Below are 23,316 nucleotides of genomic sequence, written 5' to 3' on the forward strand. Positions count from 1 at the left end.
AAGTCGTTCCAGCTTAACCACTGCAGCCATTTGTTTTTGTTTTATTTGAATATCTAGTCTTGTCTTAATTTCTTAATATCTAGTCATGTATAAATTTACAAATTCTATTAGGATACAAATGCTTTCTGGAACTAGCTGGATTTTCCTGAACTCATTCATACATCCACTCATTTTCTACCGCTTATCCGAACTTCTCGGGTCACGGGGAGCCTGTGCCTATCTCAGGCGTCATTGGGCATCGAAGCAGGATACACCCTGGAAGGAGTGTCAACCCATCGCAGGGCACACACACACTCTCATTCACTCACACACACACACACACTACGGGCAATTTTCCAGAGATGCCAAACAACCTACCATGCATGTCTTTGGACCGGGGGAGGAAACCGGAGTACCTGGAGGAAACCCCCGAGGCACGGGGAGAACATGCAAACTCCACACACACAAGGCGGAGGTGGGAATCGAACCCCCAACCCTGGAGGTGTGAGGCGAACGTACTAACCACTAAGTCACTGTGCGTCTTTGAAAACTGGACATGGGGCATTACCGTGGGGTCTGTCCACAGGGAGCACTTCTTGCACTGGCGGCAGGGGGCACCAGGGGAGCGGGCATGCTGGCAGAAGTGGTTGTAGCCATTGATGGGCTCGCGGCAGAGGTAGCACATGAAAGCGCCACAGCGGCACGACATTCGGTTGCAACCCTCCGACTTGACGAGACCCATGGCACACTTATGGCACTTCCGGACACGGGCTGCGGTCATCCTTTCCTCACTGCAGCACAAGATGCAAACACAAGCACAGGTGAGATTACAAAAATAACATCAAAAAAACCATCTGTCATGCAAACCATCTCTGATGTGTGATAACCATCTGCTAATAAAAGAATGTTCGGTTTAGTCACCCTGTTTGTGTACTTCCTTTAAGTGAAAAAAAAAAAGGTGTCATGCATGCAAGGTAAACAGGATAAGCTGTCCCTGGCCCTGCTGTTTCCTCTAACCAGACTCAGGAAGGAAGCCATGTTTTTACACATCCTGACCAGACCAGGAAGTGACCGGCCATTTCAGCCTGAACATATTTATCCAAGTCACTTTTATTCTTTACCAATTGGCAGCACTACATCTATCTAAAATGGTGGTGTGAAGGTGTATAATATTCGAAACGGCCTTTTCAGGGGTCCGAAGGAAGGTAAAAAGGTCTGATGTTCTTGGTAGTGCATTAGCACCAGCGGGAGAGCTTCATAATCCATGCTGAATTATTGAATATAATGGATGAGGTTTTTTTTTTTTTTTTTTCTCCCCTTTTCCAGACAGGCACTTACAAAGCCACCCGGAGCCGGATCTCATCCCTCTCCAGCACCTGCTCGCATGTCTTTCCTGCATGCTCCTTCCACAGCACGTGGCACTTCCGGCAGCTCTCCTGAGGAAAGGAGACACAAACAAACCTCTGGGTTAAAGTCATCCGCTAAATACATCCACTTTATATAAAGGCGAGCTGGCCAGCTGTGTTACCACTGTTTCGGTAGAACAGTAGAGTTTTGTTTGTGCCTGAGGAAACGACTCGGGTTCCCAGCATTGTGTCTGAGCTTTACTCTTTTGTATTTAATATCCTAGGAGTCCTAGGCCATTAGAGGGGAACCCTATGGGATAAAAGCACAGAGACGCGTTAGCACAGTAAACAAACACGTCCAGTATCCATAAGAATGGAATCCAGTGGCAGTCAGGCAACGACTTGACATGTTCAGACAAAAGAAACAATGCCAGAGGACTGGTTTTGGCTTGCGTGTAAGCATTAGGAGAATCAGAGTACAGCAAATGCTCAAACAAAGCTCAAACTCCCGTGTTCAGTTGTGTGGCGAGAGAAGCAACGGTCTGACTGCACTCGTCCTCGAGGTTGCCTAGAGACGGAGTTTTCATCTGTTCCATTTTAGTCATGCTTGCCCACAAAGCTTTGCCTTTCAGCTGACTGCAAAGGACATCTGTCCCTGCCTCTCAATGAAGCTCTGCAAACACGAGTGTGTGAAGCAGGGCGCTGGTAAAATAACGCATATACGCAGAGACTCGGGTCGTTCACACGTGCCATCTTACTGCAGGACGTACGAGTGAAGACGTCCGTCGTTATAGTTCAGCTTCTTCAACATATTTTAAACGGCACATTCATCTGAGCAAGAGCACACATTTATAACACATTTAAGCAGCACCAGCTCCTTTCTCCTACACACACACACACCCCACAATGAAGGCCCATCAGTCCCTGTGCTGTGTTGCCTGGTAACCGCTCCCCTTAAATAAATGCTGTAGCCATCAATATTTAAAGAAGGTTGCAGAGTCTAATCTCATCACATGTGACAGCTTGGGAATCTCTAGAACAGCTTAATGTCTTTCTGTACCTGTGTAAAGAAACCGCATATGAATACCGGGCGAAGGAAAAATGGTCATATGAGCACATGGTTACTCGGTAGGATTTGTAGGTAGGACTCTGTGTGTTTATACGCACAGTAACATTAATCACAGGTTTAATGTGGTGTAGCTGGCTTTAAAAATTAAACTGACTAAACAATTAAAGTAAAGCAGTTACATTACTGAGCATCTGCCTTTTCTCTTCTGACTGGGACAATGGCCAGGCAGACAGAGGAAAGAGATGGGTGGGGTAAGTGCAGTCCTGCAGTAAATCGATGACGGATCGCCCCCTGCTGGAGATCGACGATACGGCAATGGAGGGAGGACAAGCTAAGACACTAAACTTAAAAGGAGACGGGAGACAAAAAGCATCCGAGACTCGCTGCCTCACTGACAGCCTTTCAATAATTACCTTGGATTTATTATCTTTTTAATTACTACTGGAGTTTAGCTTTACCGTTCATGCCTTTAAACCCATGCTGGCTTTCTTTCTGAGTCATTTCCTCTTTGTATGTACAAAGCGTTTCCGTTCATGGTGTATGTAGAAGAAAGTGGCTTCTATTTTTTGATACTTCCTTAAAAAAAAACAACTACTTTTAGCTGAGTAGCGAGTAGTTGCCATGTTATTCTGAAAGCAAGAAACGCTTACTTTTTACCTCACCGCCATGTATGCAGATACACAGGCCACGAGTGCAAGACTATCACTGATCTAAACTTGGGTTTAGTAGATCGCAGTTCTTTTGCAGGTTCTTTACATATCCACATGGCTTTGGCTGAGGTTCGCATGTTTGTTCCCACCTCCCTGTAGCAAGCCAGTACATCAGTAGGCGATGCTACACTGCCCTTGGGTGTGAACACGTGTGTATAATGCCCTGTAACTGACTTGCTGAACAGGTTTCCCAGTGTACCTCAGATACACGCTTGATCCACGGCTGTCCTGAGCAGGATAACGTTGGGTGAAGAAGCTAAATGAATGAATGTGAATGAATGAATGCTACAAACTCAAGCTTGAATCTCATTACATTCTGAATTCCTTTCAAACCTTAAAGTCTGCATAGACTATGAGCGAAACTGGAAAGGAACGATTTATAGGCCAATGATATTAAGTGTAGGAGGTATCATGCTAGGTAGCCAGCCAGGAGATTCTAACCGTTAAGTGTCAGTTCAGTTCTATTAACCTGGTATGATCCATGTAGCCATAACTGTTTCGAAAGTTAGGTTAAATAATGTTAAGCATGGGCAAGGTTCCTGAAAATATCATGATTCGTTCACTGTGACTGAAGGAAACAATGATCGGTGACTGAGGGTAAAGTACAGAGAGAGTAGTGTGTGATCTGCCCAGCAACTGTGCTCTGTGCATTGCAGAAGTATGAAGAGGTTCCTACACCTCACCACGCCTGGCTGACTGACTGACAGTCATTAACGTACTGACACCTTCATTTATATAGCATGACTAAAAATACAGCTGTGACATCACATTGGTGAAGGAACACACCTCTAAGCTGTACAGGCACTTCCTAGATGGTTCAGAGTGTGTTAGATGATGGGGTTGGGCGGAGGCAAAACCCATCAACTTTTCTCATTTCCTGAAAGCCAAGCTGTACCAAATTCCACACACTTGAATGTTTATGTTTGGGCTCTGAAACAGATTTTTTTCCAGCTACCGGTGACCTATTAGCTTAATATATTTGTCTGACTTCGTCCAAAAAAAAAAAAAAACTTCTCCAACTTTGTCTCGCCAACAAGAAATCTCACAGATTAGAGTGGGAAAACTACTGGGCTGTTTTAGACTGGCATGTTGAGGAATACCACATGGCAAATTTTCTAATCGTGACTCAAACCAAGTGCTGCCTGGAAAGATAAGAGTCGACTCTCTCAAGGCAATCAAAGTGAAAGGAGCTGTCTCGACCACACAGGATGTGTGCATGTGACAATTTCTCTATTTTTCAAAAGTCAGATTTTCACAGACCAGGAGAAAACAGATATAACGACAAAAACCTTTATCTGGAGACACGCTGTGTCCGGCTACTGTTTCGGTTACGTGTTCCTGTGAGTAAAGATCGGGCACCTGGCCTCAGCATGTACCGAAGCTGTTAGTGATAAAGCATTGTTCAGGCTGCTCAGGCTGATGGAATCATGACCTTGATTGTAGGTCTCACCGATCTGACCAGTCGTACATGGGAAACGGCTCATGTGAAGTCAACGTGTCTGTTTAGAACAGGTTTTTTAAAGTCTGGCAGCCTGAAATGAATCTATGCAGTGCATTAAAATTGCTCAGCGTGCAAAAGCATGCTGTCTCTGCTCTTCTGTGGTGTTCCCCCCCCCCCCCAGCCAGCGAAAAAGGAGGCAGCAGCATCAGACCTTATATGGCAGAAGAAGACATTAACGGCGCGTCTGATTGGGGAACTGCTGCCGCTGCAGTCGACTCTCTCACTCTGTAAAAAGTGCTGGCCTGTAGCAGCCTTGGGGATACTACACACCACACACACACCACACACACACATCATAGGGCTAAATAGTAGATGACAGAATATGAAACTGAAGGTATATTTTATCGTGAAATGGAGTGTGTTGAACTGGGCTGGGCTTCCATTGTTCATGAATTACTGGGGCAGCACAGATTATGTAACATGTCTCAACAAGATCTCATCATCAACCTTCAGAACGAGACACTGTTGCCTTAAAAGGAAAGACAGGATAAAAACAGTAAAGACACGGCGCTAGTTTAGCTTTAGCTTTTTCGGTGTTGCGACTGAAAAGCATGTGACCTCACATATTTTCTCCAGGCAGCGTCTCATTTCACTGCAGTGCCTTTTAACTGGAAAAGTCCGATTTTATTTTTTACTTAAAACAAGTTTAAATGTAGAGACTTTAAGGGTGCTTTGGTGAAACCTTTAGAAGGTGTGATACAAAACCTTATGGCAGATTGTGTCCTGTTCTCTGAAGGTTCAAAGTACAGAGAACCATTTTAACGGTGTACAAAAATCCAACGTTTGTGTGTTTGTGTGTAACGTCCAAAGAAAAAAAAAAAATCTAGGGCAAACATGAACTGCAAGGCACTTGAAATTCTGAAGTCTCTACCACTGACCAATCAGAGGCTGAATGGATGAAAAGAGGTGGGTCTATAGGCAATGAAAGTGTGTCAGTTATATAACTGTCTTTCGTCGGCAGCACAGAAAGACAGTTCAGGGACAGGAAGGTCTACTCCTGTGGGGTGAGTGAAGTCTGAGACACTCATCCCACTGATAAACAAGCCTTCTGGGAGGAAAAAATAACAGCCTCCTCCTCCAATGAGATCATATTAAAAGGTTTAATAAGAGAATGTGTGGCTGAAATACTGAAGCTTCTGATTATCCGTACAGTTTGCATTTTTTTGGTGGAAATAAAAAAAGTCATTGAAAGGATACGAGTCAGATGTGACCGAAAAGCTCACTGCAGTTCATCGCACTTGATGCTCCTGAAACAAATGGCACAATGTGCAAGTAAAAAGGAAGGGAAAGTGGTCAGGAGATGAATTTCAAGCCACCCTGCTGCTCTCCATTTCCTCTTACTCTGTCCTGTGACATACAGAAGAGGAAGAGAATAAAAGAGCAACAAAATGGAGGCCAGGCTTGATAACACTAAATCCACCACGAGAAGTTGGCCAAGGACTATGCTGATGGAGGATGTCTCATTTTTTCCCTGCTCTCTCCCTTCCTCGCTCTTCTCCTCTGGGGTGAAGTTACTGGAGGGGTTGGAGTGGATGACTGGGGAGGAAGTGTGTAATCAGAGGCAGCTGGGGTGCAGGTTGTGGCTACGTTCACCTTCATGATAGAACAATACTGCCATCCAGTGGGCAGATGTATGTACTAAAAAAAGATCGCCATGGAGACGTTCACATGAAAAATAAAAGGAGAGAAAGTAATGGAGTGGGAGGACAAATGAGAAGGCATTAGAACTCCCTGCTTCCCCGCATTCTTCTGTGTTGCAGACGAGTCACTGATAAAGAGACAGCTGCTTACCTCCTATCACTGCCTGGTACATACCAGACAACAACTCCCCCAGGCCACCCAAAATCCTCTCACACTCTCACACACTCTCTCTGGTTTATTATTATCAGTGTGTTTGTAAGTCTCCGTACCACATCCAGAGCTCAGAGTTCATCTGGCTCACTGTGCAATTAAAAAAAAATATGCAAGTGCAACGGCAAGTTCATGAGCTTCATTAAGCGTAAGACTTTTACCTCATCATAGCCCGATGCAAATAAACGTAATAAAAACATCCACCCTGGAAGAGATGGCTCAGTTGGAAAAGAAATAAAAACATTTAAAGAAGTTTGACTGAACAGCTTTAAAGGTGCCGAGGTAAGCGATCTTGTTGGAGCTCGAACTGTCTCTGGTAAATAAATTAAAAAAAAACACCCTACAACACTGGTTTGGGTGCACGTGACACTACAGGCTACAGTCACTGTGACATGGCATTGTAAACAGAGAGAAGATGCACGCCATTTGCATTTCTCAAACAAATTCCACCAACCTGTCTGTGCGCAACAGGACATTCGAGTCAGGTGTGACTGAACTCATTCAGGTTACACGGTGTTTTGAAAATGGAAATGGTTTTCTGTTCACGTCCTGGGTTATCATCATGTTCATAGAACTAGAGTTGATGAATTACAGCTATTTTTTTTTATATACATAAAATCTGTTCTGCTACAGTAATTTTCGGTACTCAGGTGGAAACACATATCTGTCCTGGTCTACACCAATATAATAAAGATGTGTGTATTCTGAACAACCGGGCGCATGTTTTAGAGACTTCTGCACTAAAGTGATCGGTTTTGCTCAAGTTTTATCATTACGTGCATATGAAAATGGGAGAAGTTGTACACTGACCTTTCTGCAGCGGGGATTGGGACAGCTGAATAGAGAAACGTCTTTGTCCAGGAGAGCAGGGAAGTTACAGAACGGACACCTGACCAGCTCGTCCGCACAGGTAGCGGCCACGGCCTCCTCAGCCTGCCGCTCGTAGTATTTACACAGGATGTTCTCTGGTAAGACTTTCTCCAGCTCACTGGTGGGGAAGGAGCAGGTACAGCTGCCCTCCATGCAGCTCAGCTCCGACTGTAAAACACACAACATGCTAGCGGTTAAATGCTGTCATTACCTGGGAAATTCACGGGTCAGAGCTAAACCTGAAGGGGGCGACGTTAAAGATAATTAGTGTTTTATTCATAAACTCAATTAATGCAGGGTCCGATAGCAAAAGAAGCGGTTTCGTTTTTGATACAAGACTGAGCTTGAAAGGGAAAAATTTAAGATCAGCTGTCGAAAAGACTTTTACCCAAAAAATAGATAAATAAATAAAAAAACCCAGGGATTTCACCGAGCATGAAGGTGATCTCTCAATGCAGGCAATGTTTTGACAGCTTCAGTCATGTTCTAGCTCAACTGTTGTAAACCTGTCTGTCTCTCTCTGTGTCTCTCTTTCCCTCTCTCTGTCTGTCTCGGTCTCTCTCTCTCTGTCTGTCTTGGTCTCTCTCTCTCTGTCTGTCTGTCTGTCTGTCTGTCTGTCTGTCTCTCTCTCTCTGTCTGTCTCTCTCTCTCTGTCTATTTCTCTCGCTGTGTCTCGCCGTCTGTCTGTCTCTCTGTCTATTTCTCTCGCTGTGTCCGCCGTCTGTCTGTCTCTCTGTCTCGTTCTCTCGCTGCGTCTCGCCGTCTGTCTCTCTGTCTCGTTCTCTCGCTGCGTCTCGCCGTCTGTCTCTCTGTCTCGTTCTCTCGCTGCGTCTCGCCGTCTGTCTCTCTGTCTCGTTCTCTCGCTGCGTCTCGCCGTCTGTCTCTCTGTCTCGTTCTCTCGCTGCGTCTCGCCGTCTGTCTCTCTGTCTCGTTCTCTCGCTGCGTCTCGCCGTCTGTCTCTCTGTCTCGTTCTCTCGCTGCGTCTCGCCGTCTGTCTCTGTCTCGTTCTCTCGCCGTCTGTCTCTCTGTCTCGTTCTCTCGCCACGTCTCGCCGTCTGTCTCTCTGTCTCGTTCTCTCGCCGTCTGTCTCTCTGTCTCGTTCTCTCGCCACGTCTCGCCGTCTGTCTCTCTGTCTCGTTCTCTCGCCACGTCTCGCCGTCTGTCTCTCTGTCTCGTTCTCTCGCCGTCTGTCTCGTTCTCTCGCCGTCTGTCTCGTTCTCTCGCCGTCTGTCTCGTTCTCTCGCCGTCTGTCTCTCTGTCTCGTTCTCTCGCCACGTCTCGCCGTCTGTCTCTCTGTCTCGTTCTCTCGCCACGTCTCGCCGTCTGTCTCTCTGTCTCGTTCTCTCGCCGTCTGTCTCGTTCTCTCGCCGTCTGTCTCGTTCTCTCGCCGTCTGTCTCGCCGTCTGTCTCTCTGTCTCGTTCTCTCGCCGTCTGTCTCGTTCTCTCGCCGTCTGTCTCGCCGTCTGGCTCGTTCTCTCGCCGTCTGTCTCGCCGTCTGGCTCGTTCTCTCGCCGTCTGTCTCGCCGTCTGGCTCGTTCTCTCGCCGTCTGTCTCGCCGTCTGTCTCGTTCTCTCGCCGTCTGGCTCGCCGTCTGTCTCGTTCTCTCGCCGTCTGGCTCGCCGTCTGGCTCGTTCTCTCGCCGTCTGTCTCGCCGTCTGTCTCGTTCTCTCGCCGTCTGTCTCGCCGTCTGTCTCGTTCTCTCGCCGTCTGTCTCGCCGTCTGTCTCGTTCTCTCGCCGTCTGTCTCGCCGTCTGTCTCGTTCTCTCGCCGTCTGTCTCGTTCTCTCGCCGTCTGGCTCGTTCTCTCGCCGTCTGGCTCGTTCTCTCGCCGTCTGGCTCGTTCTCTCGCCGTCTGGCTCGTTCTCTCGCCGTCTGTCTCGCCGTCTGGCTCGTTCTCTCGCCGTCTGTCTCGCCGTCTGGCTCGTTCTCTCGCCGTCTGTCTCGCCGTCTGGCTCGTTCTCTCGCCGTCTGGCTCGCCGTCTGGCTCGTTCTCTCGCCGTCTGTCTCGCCGTCTGGCTCGTTCTCTCGCCGTCTGGCTTGCCGTCTGGCTCGTTCTCTCGCCGTCTGGCTTGCCGTCTGGCTCGTTCTCTCGCCGTCTGGCTCGTTCTCTCGCCGTCTGTCTCGCCGTCTGGCTCGCCGTCTGTCTCGCCGTCTGTCTCGCCGTCTGGCTCGTTCTCTCGCCGTCTGTCTCGCCGTCTGGCTCGTTCTCTCGCCGTCTGGCTTGCCGTCTGGCTCGTTCTCTCGCCGTCTGGCTTGCCGTCTGGCTCGTTCTCTCGCCGTCTGTCTCGCCGTCTGGCTCGTTCTCTCGCCGTCTGGCTTGCCGTCTGGCTCGTTCTCTCGCCGTCTGGCTTGCCGTCTGGCTCGTTCTCTCGCCGTCTGGCTTGCCGTCTGGCTCGTTCTCTCGCCGTCTGTCTCGCCGTCTGTCTCGCCGTCTGTCTCGTTCTCTCGCCGTCTGTCTCGCCGTCTGTCTCGCCGTCTGTCTCGTTCTCTCGCCGTCTGTCTCGCCGTCTGTCTCGCCGTCTGTCTCGTTCTCTCGCCGTCTGTCTCGCCGTCTGTCTCGCCGTCTGTCTCGTTCTCTCGCCGTCTGTCTCGCCGTCTGTCTCGCCGTCTGTCTCGCCGTCTGTCTCGTTCTCTCGCCGTCTGTCTCGCCGTCTGTCTCGTTCTCTCGCCGTCTGTCTCGTTCTCTCGCCGTCTGTCTCGTTCTCTCGCCGTCTGTCTCGCCGTCTGGCTCGTTCTCTCGCCGTCTGGCTCGTTCTCTCGCCGTCTGTCTCGCCGTCTGGCTCGTTCTCTCGCCGTCTGTCTCGCCGTCTGTCTCGTTCTCTCGCCGTCTGTCTCGCCGTCTGTCTCGTTCTCTCGCCGTCTGTCTCGCCGTCTGTCTCGTTCTCTCGCCGTCTGTCTCGCCGTCTGTCTCGCCGTCTGTCTCGTTCTCTCGCCGTCTGTCTCGCTGTCTGTCTCGTTCTCTCGCTGGCTCGCTGTCTGGCTCGTTCTCTCGCTGGCTCGCCGCCTGACTCTCTGTCTGTCTCGGTCTCTCTCTCTCTCTGTCTGTCTGTCTGTCTCGATTTCTCTCTCTCTGTCTGTCTGTCTCGGTCTCTCCCTCTCTCTCTCTGTCAGTCTGGATCGATTTCTCTCGCTGTCTGGCTCGCTGTCTGTCTCGTTCTCTCGCCGGCTCGCTGTCTGTCTCGTTCTCTGTCTGTCTCGTTCTCTTGCTGTCTGTCTCGTTCTCTCGCCGGCTCTCTCTCTCTCGTCGTCTGTCTGTCCATCCCTCCATCTGTCTCTCTCTCTCTCCCTCCACCTGTCTCTCTCTCTCTCACTCACTGTCTGTGTCTCTCTAGCTCTCCCACATTAAACCTTTTAATCCATTTATTATTAGTCTTAGATTATGTGCTGCGCCTGACCTGTTTCTAACACACCTTCTGACCTAATATTATCTATAATATAATCTGACATCATAATGAAACATGCCTGAAGTTTAAGAGATCAACTGATATTTGGAGATCTGTGGGTTCTGTGATGACGGATCGTAGCAGACTTACCCGTCCTGATCCGAACACGGCCTCCTGAGCGTACTTCACCAGGCACTCCTTACAGAAGAGATGGCCGTCACTGCACTGGGTCATCTCCTCGAAGGCAAACTCCCCACAGCAGCAGCCGCACTCGATCAGCTGACCGTCCTGAAACGTGCATGGCCACAAATGACTAAGTGCAACCAGTTTTAAGATGCAGTACAGGAGCGAACACTGGAAGCTAATTTACTTGATAGTTCAACAAGTACTTGATATCGGACAGAAAGAAAGAATACAACAATATTATTTCAGCTAACCATTACAGCCATACTTGGTACTCAAAATTCTAAAAGTCACTTCTCTTTAATTATTTCTTTAATACTGACTTTATCATAAGTAACTAAAAATTGTATTTCGATAGTCAGAATATTTCTTGGTGGATTTGGATGACATTTACTCAGTTTTCTGTCAACTGGACTGTTATCCATCGTGTTATGTCTGAATTGTAGGTAAAAACAAAAACATTAATTCATTTGGGAAACTCCTGTAGACTGCATAGTGCTGAGGATTTGACCATGTGAAGGGTTTCCTCAAAGCACCTCACAAACATACACCCAAGTAATCAGAAAGAGAAGAGAAATGACAGACAGACAGACAGATAAGAAAGAAAGAAAGAAAGAACTGTCATTGAGGTACATCGCAACAAACTGTTTATCTTCTACCAAATGTGCAAATAGTAAAACATTTTGTACAAAGGAACAAATGCACATACATGCGTAAATATATGTAGAAAAATAAAGCTAAGGCGGGTCGTATGTGCAGAAGATTAGTATGTGCCAGCTGCATAATAAAAAATAGACAGTACAAAAATAAATCATGATAATTGCTGCTCTCTCACTCAGCTTTATAATGAAATCTGGGTTTGAATGAGCTCAGCTGTTTAGACAGTACAATATGTCTAACATATTCATTCATTCATTCACTCATTTTCTACTGCTTATCCAAACTTGTCTGGTCACGGGGAGGTGTGACCCGAGAGGCGTCATCAGGCATCACGGCAGGATAAACTCTGGACGAAGTTCCAACCCATCCCAGGGCACACACACACTCTCATTCACTCACTCAATCACACACATTACGGACAATTTTCCAGAGATGCCAATCAACCTACCATGCATGTCTTTGGACCAGGGGAGGAGACCAGAGTACCCAGAGGAAACCCCCGAGGCACGGGGAGAACATTCAAACTCCACACACAAGGCGGAGGTGGGAATCGAACCCCCAACCCTGGAGGTGTGAGGCGAACATGCTAACCACTAAGCCACCATGTCTAATATAATAGAATTATATTTTCTGTGCTAATGTGTCATTATGTACATTATATGTACAACAATAACCATGAAATCTACAGTGTATGTACAGATATGTTAAAGGAGTATTTGTTAAGAAATCACTAGGAAAGAATTGATTGTTTAGGGACAAGCCCACCTTTTGATACTGCTCCTCATTGACCTGCAGTGCCAGCAGGAAATCTTCATGCTGAAAGCAAACACAAATATGAGCTCAAAATGTTCAGACCTTTAAAACTATATATTAAAATTCTCCCACCAACTGTTTCATTCATCCTTAATTTGGTTTCCAGGAAGTTAGATACACAAATCTTTTTTTTTTTTTTATAAATAAAGAACTTTTAAAAGTACCTCAGCCATTTCCTTTGCTTTCTGCTCATAAAACTGAAGCTCTTTCGTTAGAGACGAATCGAGAGGCATGTCGACGCTCCGGCACCATCTCCGGTTTTTCTCTAGAAAGAACATTTTCCTTTCTAGTTTGAAGGAACCTGGGAAGTATGAAGAAGAATTCTTAGCAAACAGAGGTCTAATATGCTATACGACCAAAGGTATGTGCACCCTGACCGTCACACCCATAACTCATATCTTCTCCAAACTGATGGAAGCACACGACTGTATTGAAAGTCTCTGTTATGTTCTATTAAATTTTCCCTTCACTGGAACTCAGTCACTGTTCCATCATGACAATGAACCTGTACACAAAGCTCCATGAAGACACGGTGTGTGAAGGTTGGAGTGAAGATCTCGAGTGTCCTGCACTGAACCCTGACTCTGACCCAACCCCACTGAACACCGACTGAACCCCAGACCTCCTCACTCTTACACCATCAGTGTCTGATCTCACTAATGCTCTTGTAGCTGAATGAACACAAATCCACACAGACTCACTCCAACATCTAGTGGTAAGACGTCACAGAAGAGACGAGTGGAGATTATTATAACAGTAAGAGGATAAATCTGGAAAGAGATGTTCAACAAGTACATATGATGTGATGGTCAGGAGTCCACTTTTAACAGGCGTTTGTTAGGTAAACAACATATCTAACATCACAATTATTTCAAATAACTATTACAACCTTACTTTGTACTCAAAATTCTAAAAGTCACTTCTCTTTAATTAATTCTTTAATACTGATTTTATCATAAGTAGCTAAAAATTGTATTTCGATAGTCAGAATATTTCTTGGTGGATTTGGATGACATTTACTCTGTTTTCTGTCAACTGGACTGTTATCCATCTTGTTATGTCTGAATTGTAGGTAAAAACAAAAACATTAATTAATTTGGGAAACTCCTGTAGACTGCATAGTGCTGAGGATTTGACCATGTGAAGGGTTTCCTCAAAGCACCTCACAAACATACACCCAAGTAATCAGAAAGAGAAGAGAAATGACAAAGTAGTCACCCTGCTCAAACTTGAATTCGATGAAGGCTCGTTCGTTTGGCTCTTTCCTCTTCTTCCTCTTCCCTGAGGGGTCAGTAGAGTTTTCTTGCCACTTCTTAAGGGCTTCATATAAGGCCTGGAACAGACCGGAACAAACCAGAATCACACACTGCTCTAGGGCATGCCCGAGTAATACAAGAACCTGACGGACAGACGGACGTGCACCTACCTTGCGGGTGATTGCATAGTGTCCTTTGAGGCAATTCAGCGCCCATTTAATATCCTGGCAGCTCAGCATCCTGAAGTCTCCCATCAGCATTTCTGCAGCTTGCATGGCAACCTCTGGGCCAACACGCGTCAGCTTGGAATAATCGAAATAGTTCTCGGTTTCCTGAAGAAGAAGAAGAAGAAAAAAAAAAGAGTAAGTGTTTCGGAAAACGTTTCTTATACATTATAACGTAAAGATTTAAATCAGCGAGTCAGAACGTCTACATAATTAGACCTGGGTGTGTCCTGAGTGATCTTGTCTTTCATACTTTGTTTCTACTTCTACACACATTGCATCTTCGGTTCTATTGGTTTTCACATAAACGACGTCACGTATTGTTACATAATGTAGTCATGTGTTCTGCTGACAGAACCTGAAAACGACTGAGAGATAAGATGACAAATGAAAAAAGCTGATTCTGGGCTGTGATAGCACTGATTTGATCCATTGTCCCAACAGCCAGCTCTAATTCTCAGTCTCACAAAATCATTACGAATTTTCCAGCCAGAGCAACGTGGCTAATCAACCGCTGCTAGTCTGAAACTTGGTAAAGATGAGACTTTAGTACAAACCTGTGCTTCGCTGTCATTTGTCTCGAGGAGAACAGTTCTCTGAGTTAATACAGAGTTTGCTTTCCTCGGATATTCCGGATTCTCCAACAGCATATTGCATATTCTGGTAAAAACGACAAAAAAAAACAAAACAATTATAATTTAATCAACCAATGCGCACATAATACAGCATGGTATTAATTATGCATCTAATGCAGTTGCAGAGTTGGTCATATGTTTACGTTCTTTTTTCTAGAACCCGTGCACTCTGCCTAGCTGGATAGCTCTAGATCACGATGACCAACACGTTATCATTACAGGATACATGGTTACACATTGACACAATTCTTACAATCACATTATAACAATTAATAAGACCTATTTAATAGCTTTCAAACAACACCAGATTCGTTACAGCACCGGAGAAAGATGCAGCCGAATTCGGCACTTTGGTCGATTTTGTAGCTCTACGTCTGTTCAAAATGACGTCTTGCTAAGCAGCTCATTATCTGTGAATGGGCCATTTTTCACACGAGTTTGACAAGACGAGAGAAATACACATTGTTTTGCTGCAAACAAAACCCCATTTCAGTTAAAAACCCTTTTCAGTCATTTTTCTCTTTTCAAAATTGGTTTAAAATATTCTGAAAAGCCTGTACCATGAAGGATTCGTGACCGGAGTGAATCGATACACCTCCGTCTGACTCAATGACACATACTTACTCATTTAAATCTTTCACGTCACTTCTCTCGATCAGTTCCACCACGTATGGCTCTTGAACGTCTGGGAAAAGATCCACCTGTGACATACATTAAAAAAAAAAAAATCAAGATTCATAACAACTTAACTTAGTAACATTAAGGGCTGTATATAGACTGAAACGACCACCTTGTGAGCAAATCATCTTATGGATTGTTCTTTTGCATTGTTTCATAAGTTGAGATGAGATGAGATACAATATGTGGAACATTTGATATTACAACTTAAGAAAAAAAGGAGAAGTAACAGCACAGATATGAAAAAGAATGAAAAGAATAGATTTTCCAGCAAAAACACTCACGGGGAACACAGATACAGTTATAAAGAACACACACACACTCAAACAAGTTATAAAGAACACACTGAGACACACAATCACGTTATAAAGAACACACACACTCTCAAACAAGTTATAAAGAACACACAGAGACACACACAGAAACACACACAGACACACACACAATCACGTTATAAAGAACACACACACACACTCTCAAACAAGTTATAAAGAACAGACCCACACACACAGAAAAACACACACGCACGCACACACACACACACACACACACACACACACACTCTCAAACAAGTTATAAAGAACAGACCCACACACACACAGGGACACACAGAGACACACACAATCACGTCATAAAGAACACACACACACACACACACACACTCTAAAACAAGTTATAAAGAACAGACCCACACACACACAGGGACACACAGAGACACACACAATCACGTTATAAAGAACACACACACACACACACAATCACGTTAAAAAGAACACACACACACACTTTCAAACAAGTTATAAAGAACAGACCCACACACACAAACACACAGGGACACACACACACACACGTTATAAAGAACAAGCACACACTCACACACAAGCAAGTTATAAAAGACAGGCACACACACACAAAGAAGTTATAAAGAACACACACATACACACACACTCTCTCACTCACACACACACACACACACACACACACACACACACACAATCTCTCACTCACTCTCTCTCACACACACACCTTGCCACGTTACATTATGGGTAGCTTAGAGGAACAACCTTGGTTCTGACTGTTACAAAGCACTGTCACAGGAGACATTCCCAAAAACAAACATCTCCTCGTCAAAAGATTCACTGTATCAATAAATAAACTATCATATCACAGTTTTTTCTGTCTGTGTGCACGTCCATTGTACAAACAGTTACAATAACACTGCTAACGTGTCAAAGTGATTAGACATTGTTAATCTACTCTTAGAGTAAAGTTGGGTGTAAATGTTTGTCTAAGCCAAACAGAGTCAGATTTTCTAACTAGATTGACAAAAGCTTCATGAGAGGTTTCTGTAATGTGCAAAACAAGCTCATTTGCATATGAACACACCCACAAAACTCCATATAAGGTCAACAGTGCAGACAGCTGTGAGCAATGAACAATGAGTGTAAACTAGCTGAAGTTATTTCAACTCATTTCTATGCTACTAAAGCAAATAATTCTATATTTGTGTAAGTAATAATAAGTGAGTGTGAAATCTTCCATCAGCTGAGGTGTTTGTTTATCGAGTACGTCTCGATTTGTGGGTTTGTGTTGGCTCTCTGGTGCTAGTAATACAAACTGACTGGCTTTCACAGCATGTTCTCGATGCTACTCTTAGGTCCTGACCTGGTATACTAGCGTGAAGATGTGCTTTTGATTGAGACTCCAAAGCTCTTCAGCAAGTCTCTCTGGATCTGGGTGTCTGCCAAGTGCTGACATAATTATATAAAAAAATAGCCATTTACAACCAACAGTATATTCCATATTAAAATATTCCTAGAAAAAGCCACACAAATATGATGATCTGAAGTCAATGAAATCGAGGTTAGTTATTTACATTTACAGCATTGGGCATACGCCCTTATCCAGAGCGACTGTACTAAAGCGCTTGAAATGTATACACACAGCTCTCTCATAGACCCCAATGCTCTCTTTTCCACCAAAAAGAACCGGGTGCAAAGTTGGTTCCACTGGCGAACCTTCTAAGAACCGGTTTGCCTTTCCATCGGCTAGAGAGCATCACAGAGCCGAGTCTGACGTCACTGTATACTGTACGTGTCACGTTACCCAGCGCAGCAACTTTAGCGCAGCAGCGGCAAACACAAACACATCAACAACGGTGGATGTTGCTTTACTGTTAATGCTCATGGCTTTGTGAACCAACATTGGCATCCAAACGTGGCGAATCCAACGTGTACGTGCAGCTCCGTGTAATTTGTATAAACGGAGGTTGTAATCGATAAAGTACATAACGTTATTTTATCATCAACACAGAAAAAAGTTAGCCTTAGCATGTAGCTACCTACTATCATGTGTGCTGATAACTGATCATATTGCGGTAAAGTAAAAGTGTATTAAACATTAATAAACTTTAGGTACATTATCAAATGCGCTGACAGTAGCCCCGCCCCCAGCTCCTGCCCCAAGCGGTTCTTAAGTCTAGACCAGCAACGTTTTGGTGCTACTTAAGAACCACTTTTCCTTGTTCAGAGCCGGTGCATTGGCAGTCAAAACAGAAAGAACTGCTTCTAAATTAGGCTCCGAACTTGCACTCAAACTGCCTCGATGGAAAAGAGAAATGTTTCTTATACGCCCCACCCTGTTCCTCAAAACCACTATGCCTTATTTCTATTTAAACACGATGAAAATACATGATTTTAACATAATTTTGACATAAAACAGAACGGTTTTGCCGGCTCACCACACGTGTGACGAGCACTTTCAGACTGTCCTGCTGAGCTGTTTGAAGATCAGGAGCTGGAGGCTCGGCGGCTGTAGAGGGACCCGGTCTCTCTTCAGCTAACACCGGTAAGCATGCGGGGAAGAGCGGGGGAATGTGCTGCTGATGATCCTGCTGCTGTTCCACAGGCTCCTGCGCTGCGTGCGAGGGCTGAGGCATGTCCGTCTGTCGTTCCTGAGGGAAAAGTGGGACTACAGCCCCAGCGTACCTTTCAGTTCTGTGTGGACTCACTACTGCCACTTTTACACCCAGTAAATCTGTGTTCACAGGGGTAAAAAGAGCCGTGCTCTGACCTGCCTGTTTAGCGCTAGGAGAAGGATCGCTAAAATGGGGCGGCGTGCCGTTAGTGGAAAGGTGAGGTCTGAGCAAAATAACATCTTTAGATGTGGACGGTACAGCGTTCCGGTCCGTAGTGAAGACACCAATGGCTTGATTTCCTGATGCGGGCTGAGCGGGAGCTACAGAAGGGTGGGAAAAGTGCGAGTCCATGGGGTTTGGGCCTGGCACACAAGGCTGGCTTTGGGACGTGCTGCCTCCCCATTGAGCAGCAGGTCTGATCAGAATGCGGCGAGGCAGCAACGGTGCCTTACGAAAACAAAACACAACAATGACTTAGTAAACAATAAACAATGTAAACACACTGCAAAGGATATAATGAGTTCAACAGCCTCTATTATTATTTAACAAATACAATACAAATGTAATAAATGTCATTAAAACCAGCTTTTTCTTCGGGAAGTTTGAACAAAAAGTTTTTTGATACCTCTAAAATACTAACTTCGTCGTCATCATCGTCATCTTCATCTTTGACCACCACAGGAACGTTTGGTTTAAATGTGGCCGGCTCGTCATCAGAATCGTCAGATATAGTTATGCAGGCCCTCCTTCTTGGTGTGTTATCTAAGCAAGACAAAAAAAAAGACATGTGATCTCTCACCATTCAACTGAAAGCTGAAACACAAGATCATCACGTGACGTCAGAATAGAAGACGAGTTTTGTACATCGGGTTCATTTTAGAAGGAAGGGGTCTTTATCCCTGTGCTCTAAAAGTTATTATAATTACATTACATTATTTGTGTTATTCAAAGCACAGAGCTCCATGAAGTAGATCGGAGTGGAAAATCTTGAGTGTCCTGAACTGAGCCCTGACTCTGACTCAACCCCACTGAACACTGACTGAACCCCAGAGCTCCTCACTCTTACACCATCAGTGTCTGAATTAACACAAATCCAAACAGACTCACTCTAACGTTTAGTGGAAAGACGTCACAGAACAGAAGAGTGACGCGCATTAAATCTGGAACGTATTGGAACAAATATGTTCTTCATTAAAATGCCTACATACTTCTAGATTGTAGTATACGTCTGTACATCAGATGTTTTTGATCACGGGGCAATTAATCATCTCTCTCTCTCTGTGACATTATTGGTTCTCAGTTCCCGATCAAAGATGGTGCTTCATAATGTGCCATTTTGCCCGAGACAGCAATTATATACGATGTTCTACACGAACCTACTCTATCACCACTTTACTGTCTGCCTCACTACTAACTAGATTACAGGAAAGGTATGAACTTACAGAACAGCTACAAGATGTGATTATAGCTCAGAAACTGGAAGCGGACACTAACCTTGGCTGTGGCGTACGCTGAAGCTGCCCAGATGTATGACTTCATCATCACTGGTGTTGTCAGCCATGGTAAGACCACCAGCCAGACTTCCTGAGTCTCCGACCCTCTCGCTCTCTGCTGCACACTATCACCCATGCACACACACACTGGGCCCTGAAATCAGAGGGTCATCACCCTGTAGACACATACACAGTAATATTGATTTATGTGATGTACAACTCTGTACAACAAAAAAAAAAGGTGAGAAAAAAAGACTTTCTGAAAATTCTGATCTAAGAATGAAACCATTCTTGGATCAGAAACCATTCTTAGATCAAAAAACTATTCTTAGATCAGAATTTTCAGAAACACTTAATAGATGAAATCGTTCTTCTGACTTTTCAAGCAAAGCAAGATACTCGACCTGGCTTTCATTTCCAGTTATGGCCTCGTTACCATCGAGTCAGTTATCTAGTTAAAACTAAACTAACCCACATGTAAACAACCGCAGAAGTTAGTCGTTAGCACGGAACGGAGGACAAAGTGTTACATTACACCAACCTTCATCTCCTGGGAGGAAAAAAAATAATAATAATAACAAACACAAGAAGCGTAATGAGATAAAAGACAAAAACACAGAGTTAGCTCGAACTTAGCTAACGTTATTAGCGTGTTAGCACACAGACTTACTAGCAAGCTAAGACGTTAGCCTCTTAGCCAAAACAACAACAACACATAATTACATACAATAACAGAACGTTACGATCGACATCATCACTATGGCAACTAATCAGCGGTGTTAATGATCGTTACGAGCGGATTGTTTTTGTCTGGAAAAAACAAATAAAAATAATCACAACTACCTCTTTTGAGCTTTGGAGCCGGATGTGGAAACAAACGGCCAAAACAAGCCAAAGTACGTCACACGCCCGAGACGACGTTGTGACGCGTGCGGTGAATGCTGGGAAATGTAGTTGTTTATTAGTGATAGGCACGTGTAGGCAGTGCAGGGAACTGTATGAGATAAAAACAACTGATAATACATGACCTTATTCGTTAAACACTTAAACTAGCACTTCCTTCCCTGTTTGTTGTATATGAACACTGTTTTTTAGACATGGTATCTTAAGGGTGTAACCCAGTGAACCAGAGTTAATGTATCCAGTGATAGAGACACTTTTGTACATCACTCTGGATACAGGGCTCTCAAGTTTTGAAGACAGGCAAGAGTGACATCTCCACCACCACCCCCACTTGCCCCTACTTTAAAAAAAAAAAAAGAATATTTATGACATAAAACTTTCCAAAACTTAATATTTGAATTAAACAAAACATAATAAATTATACAGTGTAGTGCTTTTGGTTAGAAGCCCTATTTTCTGAGATTTAATTACACTTTATTTTTTATAAAATGTCATAAAGCCGTGGCCCCCTGGCACCATCTCAGGGCCCCCCGTTTGAGAACCACTGGCCTAGACTTGTTCTGAGCAGGTGTTGTCGGTGAACTGGCTGTAAAACTGTTGGGTATTACAGACACTCATGAAAAACTGATGCTGATTATCTGGGAAACGTCTCTAACAGCAGTCAAAATGTTGTTTGTGTCAAACAAGTTGTGAATTTGTTGTAACACCATCCATCCATCCATCTTCTACCGCTTATCCGGGGCCGGGTCGCAGGGGCAGCAGTCTAAGCAGGGATGCCCAGACTTCCCTTTCCCCAGACACTTCCTCCAGCTCTTCCAGGGGAATACCGAGGCGTTCCCAGGCCAGCCGAGAGACATAGTCCCTCCAGCGTGTCCTAGGTCTTCCCCGGGGCCTCCTCCCGGTTGGACATGCCCGGAACATCTCCCCAGGGAGGCGTCCAGGAGGCATCCAAAACAGATGCCCGAGCCACCTCAGCTGACCCCTCTCAATGTGGAGGAGCAGCGGCTCTACTCTGAGCTCCTCCCGAGTGACCGAGCTCCTCACCCTATCTCTAAGGGATCGCCCAGCCACCCTGCGGAGGAAACTCATTTCGGCCACCTGTATCCGGGATCTCGTCCTTTCGGTCATGACCCAAAGCTCATGACCATAGGTGAGGGTAGGAATGTAGATCGACCGGTAAATAGAGAGCTTTGCCTTGTGGCTCAGCTCTTTCTTCACCACAACAGATCGGTATATCGACCGCATCAGTGCAGAAGATACACCAATCCACCTGTCGATCTCCCGCTCCATCCTTCCCTCACTCGTAAACGTGACCCCAAGATACTTAAACTCCTCTACTTGAGGCAGGAGCTCTCCACCAAACTGAAGGGGGCAAGCCACCCTTTTCCGACTGAGAACCATGGCCTCGGACTTGGACGTGCCGATTCTCATCCCCGCCCCTTCACACTCGGCTGCAAACCGTCCCAGTACACGCTGAAGGTCCTGGTTTGAGGAAGCCAGCAGGACAACATCATCTGCAAAAAGCAGAGACGAAATCCTGTGGTCCCCAAACTGGACTCCCTCCGGTCCCATACTGCGCCTAGAAATCCTGTCCATATAAGTAATGAACAGGACCGGTGACAAAGGGCAGCCCTGCCGGAGTCCAACATGCAAGTCTGACTTACTGCCGGCAATGCGAACCAAACTCCTGCTCCGGTCATATAGGGACCGGACAGCCCTTAACAGAGTTTTGTACAACAGAGTTTTCCTACTTGGACTTTGAAGTACCTACTGGTTAAATAGTTTGAAATGAAGATAGGTAGTCTTCCTCTAAAGCCCATATGATGAAGATCTCTCAAAATCCCATACCTCCATGTTGTATCATATGCTTTTTCTAGATCAAAAAAGACAGCAACAACATGTTCTTTCCTGATGAAACCATCCCTGATGTACGTCTCCAGTCGAATTAGGTGGTTGTTAATCATTCTCTCCATGGTTTTACATAAGCAAGTGGTCAGGGTAATGGGTCTATAGTTATTTGGATCAGTGTGATCTTTCCCTGGTTTAGGTATAGGAATCACTGTTGCTTCCTTCCAAGAATCCGGTAGTTTCCCAGAAATCCATACAGTGTTGAAATTATCTAATACAAGAGATAAAGCACAGTAAGGTAAGTACTTTAAAACTGGTAGTGAATCTTATCTGGGCCAACAGCAGTATCATGTGAGCATTTTAAGGAGTTTATTAATTCTTCCATCTTGAAGGGTTGATTATACAGTATACTTCCATGTTATCGGAACAAAAATTCAGTTCTTTACATTCTTGCCATGCTCGTCTTAGTTGAAATTCAGGGAGGCAATTCTCCATTGATGAGTTCTTTTCAAAGTATTCAGATTTTGGAGTTGATCAATTTTCAACTGAACAGGACAAACTTAGAGTTGAGAATCAGTTTGCTGATTAATATTCAGACATTTCAGACTTGTTCTCTAGAGCAGTGAACAATGACTTGGCTTCGTACAAACAGGCATTGCTCTGTCTTATAAACACAACTCAGCGCAATGTGTGAAAAGCAGAATGCTCTATCTGAACAGAATGTAAATTTGTAACAAGAACAATGAACACCAATCACATCAACCAGCCTAAACATGTAAATAAATTAACATTACAACTCATTTTTTGAATCAATAAAACAAAGTCAAATACAACATGCCTATTTGTGAGTATAAAAGTGCAAAATGCTACTCCTCTTCAAAAAAAAAGAGTGCTTCTGACAAACCATTAATTTCAAATATGTTGTTGCTTGTGGTGTTCCCTCTACATTTTGCACAGTACACAGAGGTCTTCTGCAGCTGTTCCTCACATGTTTTGCA

General features: G+C 44.9%; 1 protein-coding gene across 5 annotated transcripts in view; it reads right to left on the bottom strand.

The window, feature by feature from the left end:
- The window catches only part of rnf216 (ring finger protein 216), a 24,478-nt gene extending 3,916 nt beyond the window's left edge, over window positions 1-20,562 (bottom strand). The window contains exons 1-15 of one of the 5 annotated variants that reach the window (XM_027148444.2): window positions 20,411-20,562; window positions 19,569-19,743; window positions 18,700-18,836; window positions 18,230-18,521; window positions 17,898-18,127; window positions 15,104-15,180; window positions 14,402-14,504; window positions 13,791-13,952; window positions 13,583-13,697; window positions 12,529-12,665; window positions 12,317-12,367; window positions 10,859-10,996; window positions 7,267-7,494; window positions 1,318-1,415; window positions 548-770 (exon numbers count right to left, since the gene is read on the bottom strand). In XM_027148444.2, coding sequence (XP_027004245.2) covers window positions 548-770; window positions 1,318-1,415; window positions 7,267-7,494; window positions 10,859-10,996; window positions 12,317-12,367; window positions 12,529-12,665; window positions 13,583-13,697; window positions 13,791-13,952; window positions 14,402-14,504; window positions 15,104-15,180; window positions 17,898-18,127; window positions 18,230-18,521; window positions 18,700-18,836; window positions 19,569-19,635 — 2,058 coding nt within the window. In that variant the 5' untranslated portion in view covers window positions 19,636-19,743; window positions 20,411-20,562. Of the gene's footprint in view, window positions 1-547; window positions 771-1,317; window positions 1,416-7,266; window positions 7,495-10,858; window positions 10,997-12,316; window positions 12,368-12,528; window positions 12,666-13,582; window positions 13,698-13,790; window positions 13,953-14,401; window positions 14,505-15,103; window positions 15,181-17,897; window positions 18,522-18,699; window positions 18,837-19,568; window positions 19,744-19,971; window positions 20,134-20,237; window positions 20,363-20,410 lie in introns of those variants that run through there. The other 4 variants (XM_027148440.2, XM_027148441.2, XM_027148443.2 and 1 more) reach the window with 4 other exon arrangements.
- Between the last annotated feature and the right edge of the window lie 2,754 nt (window positions 20,563-23,316).

This window comes from Tachysurus fulvidraco, chromosome 24 (genome assembly GCF_022655615.1).
Source record: "Tachysurus fulvidraco isolate hzauxx_2018 chromosome 24, HZAU_PFXX_2.0, whole genome shotgun sequence".
Taxonomy (NCBI): domain Eukaryota; kingdom Metazoa; phylum Chordata; class Actinopteri; order Siluriformes; family Bagridae; genus Tachysurus; species Tachysurus fulvidraco.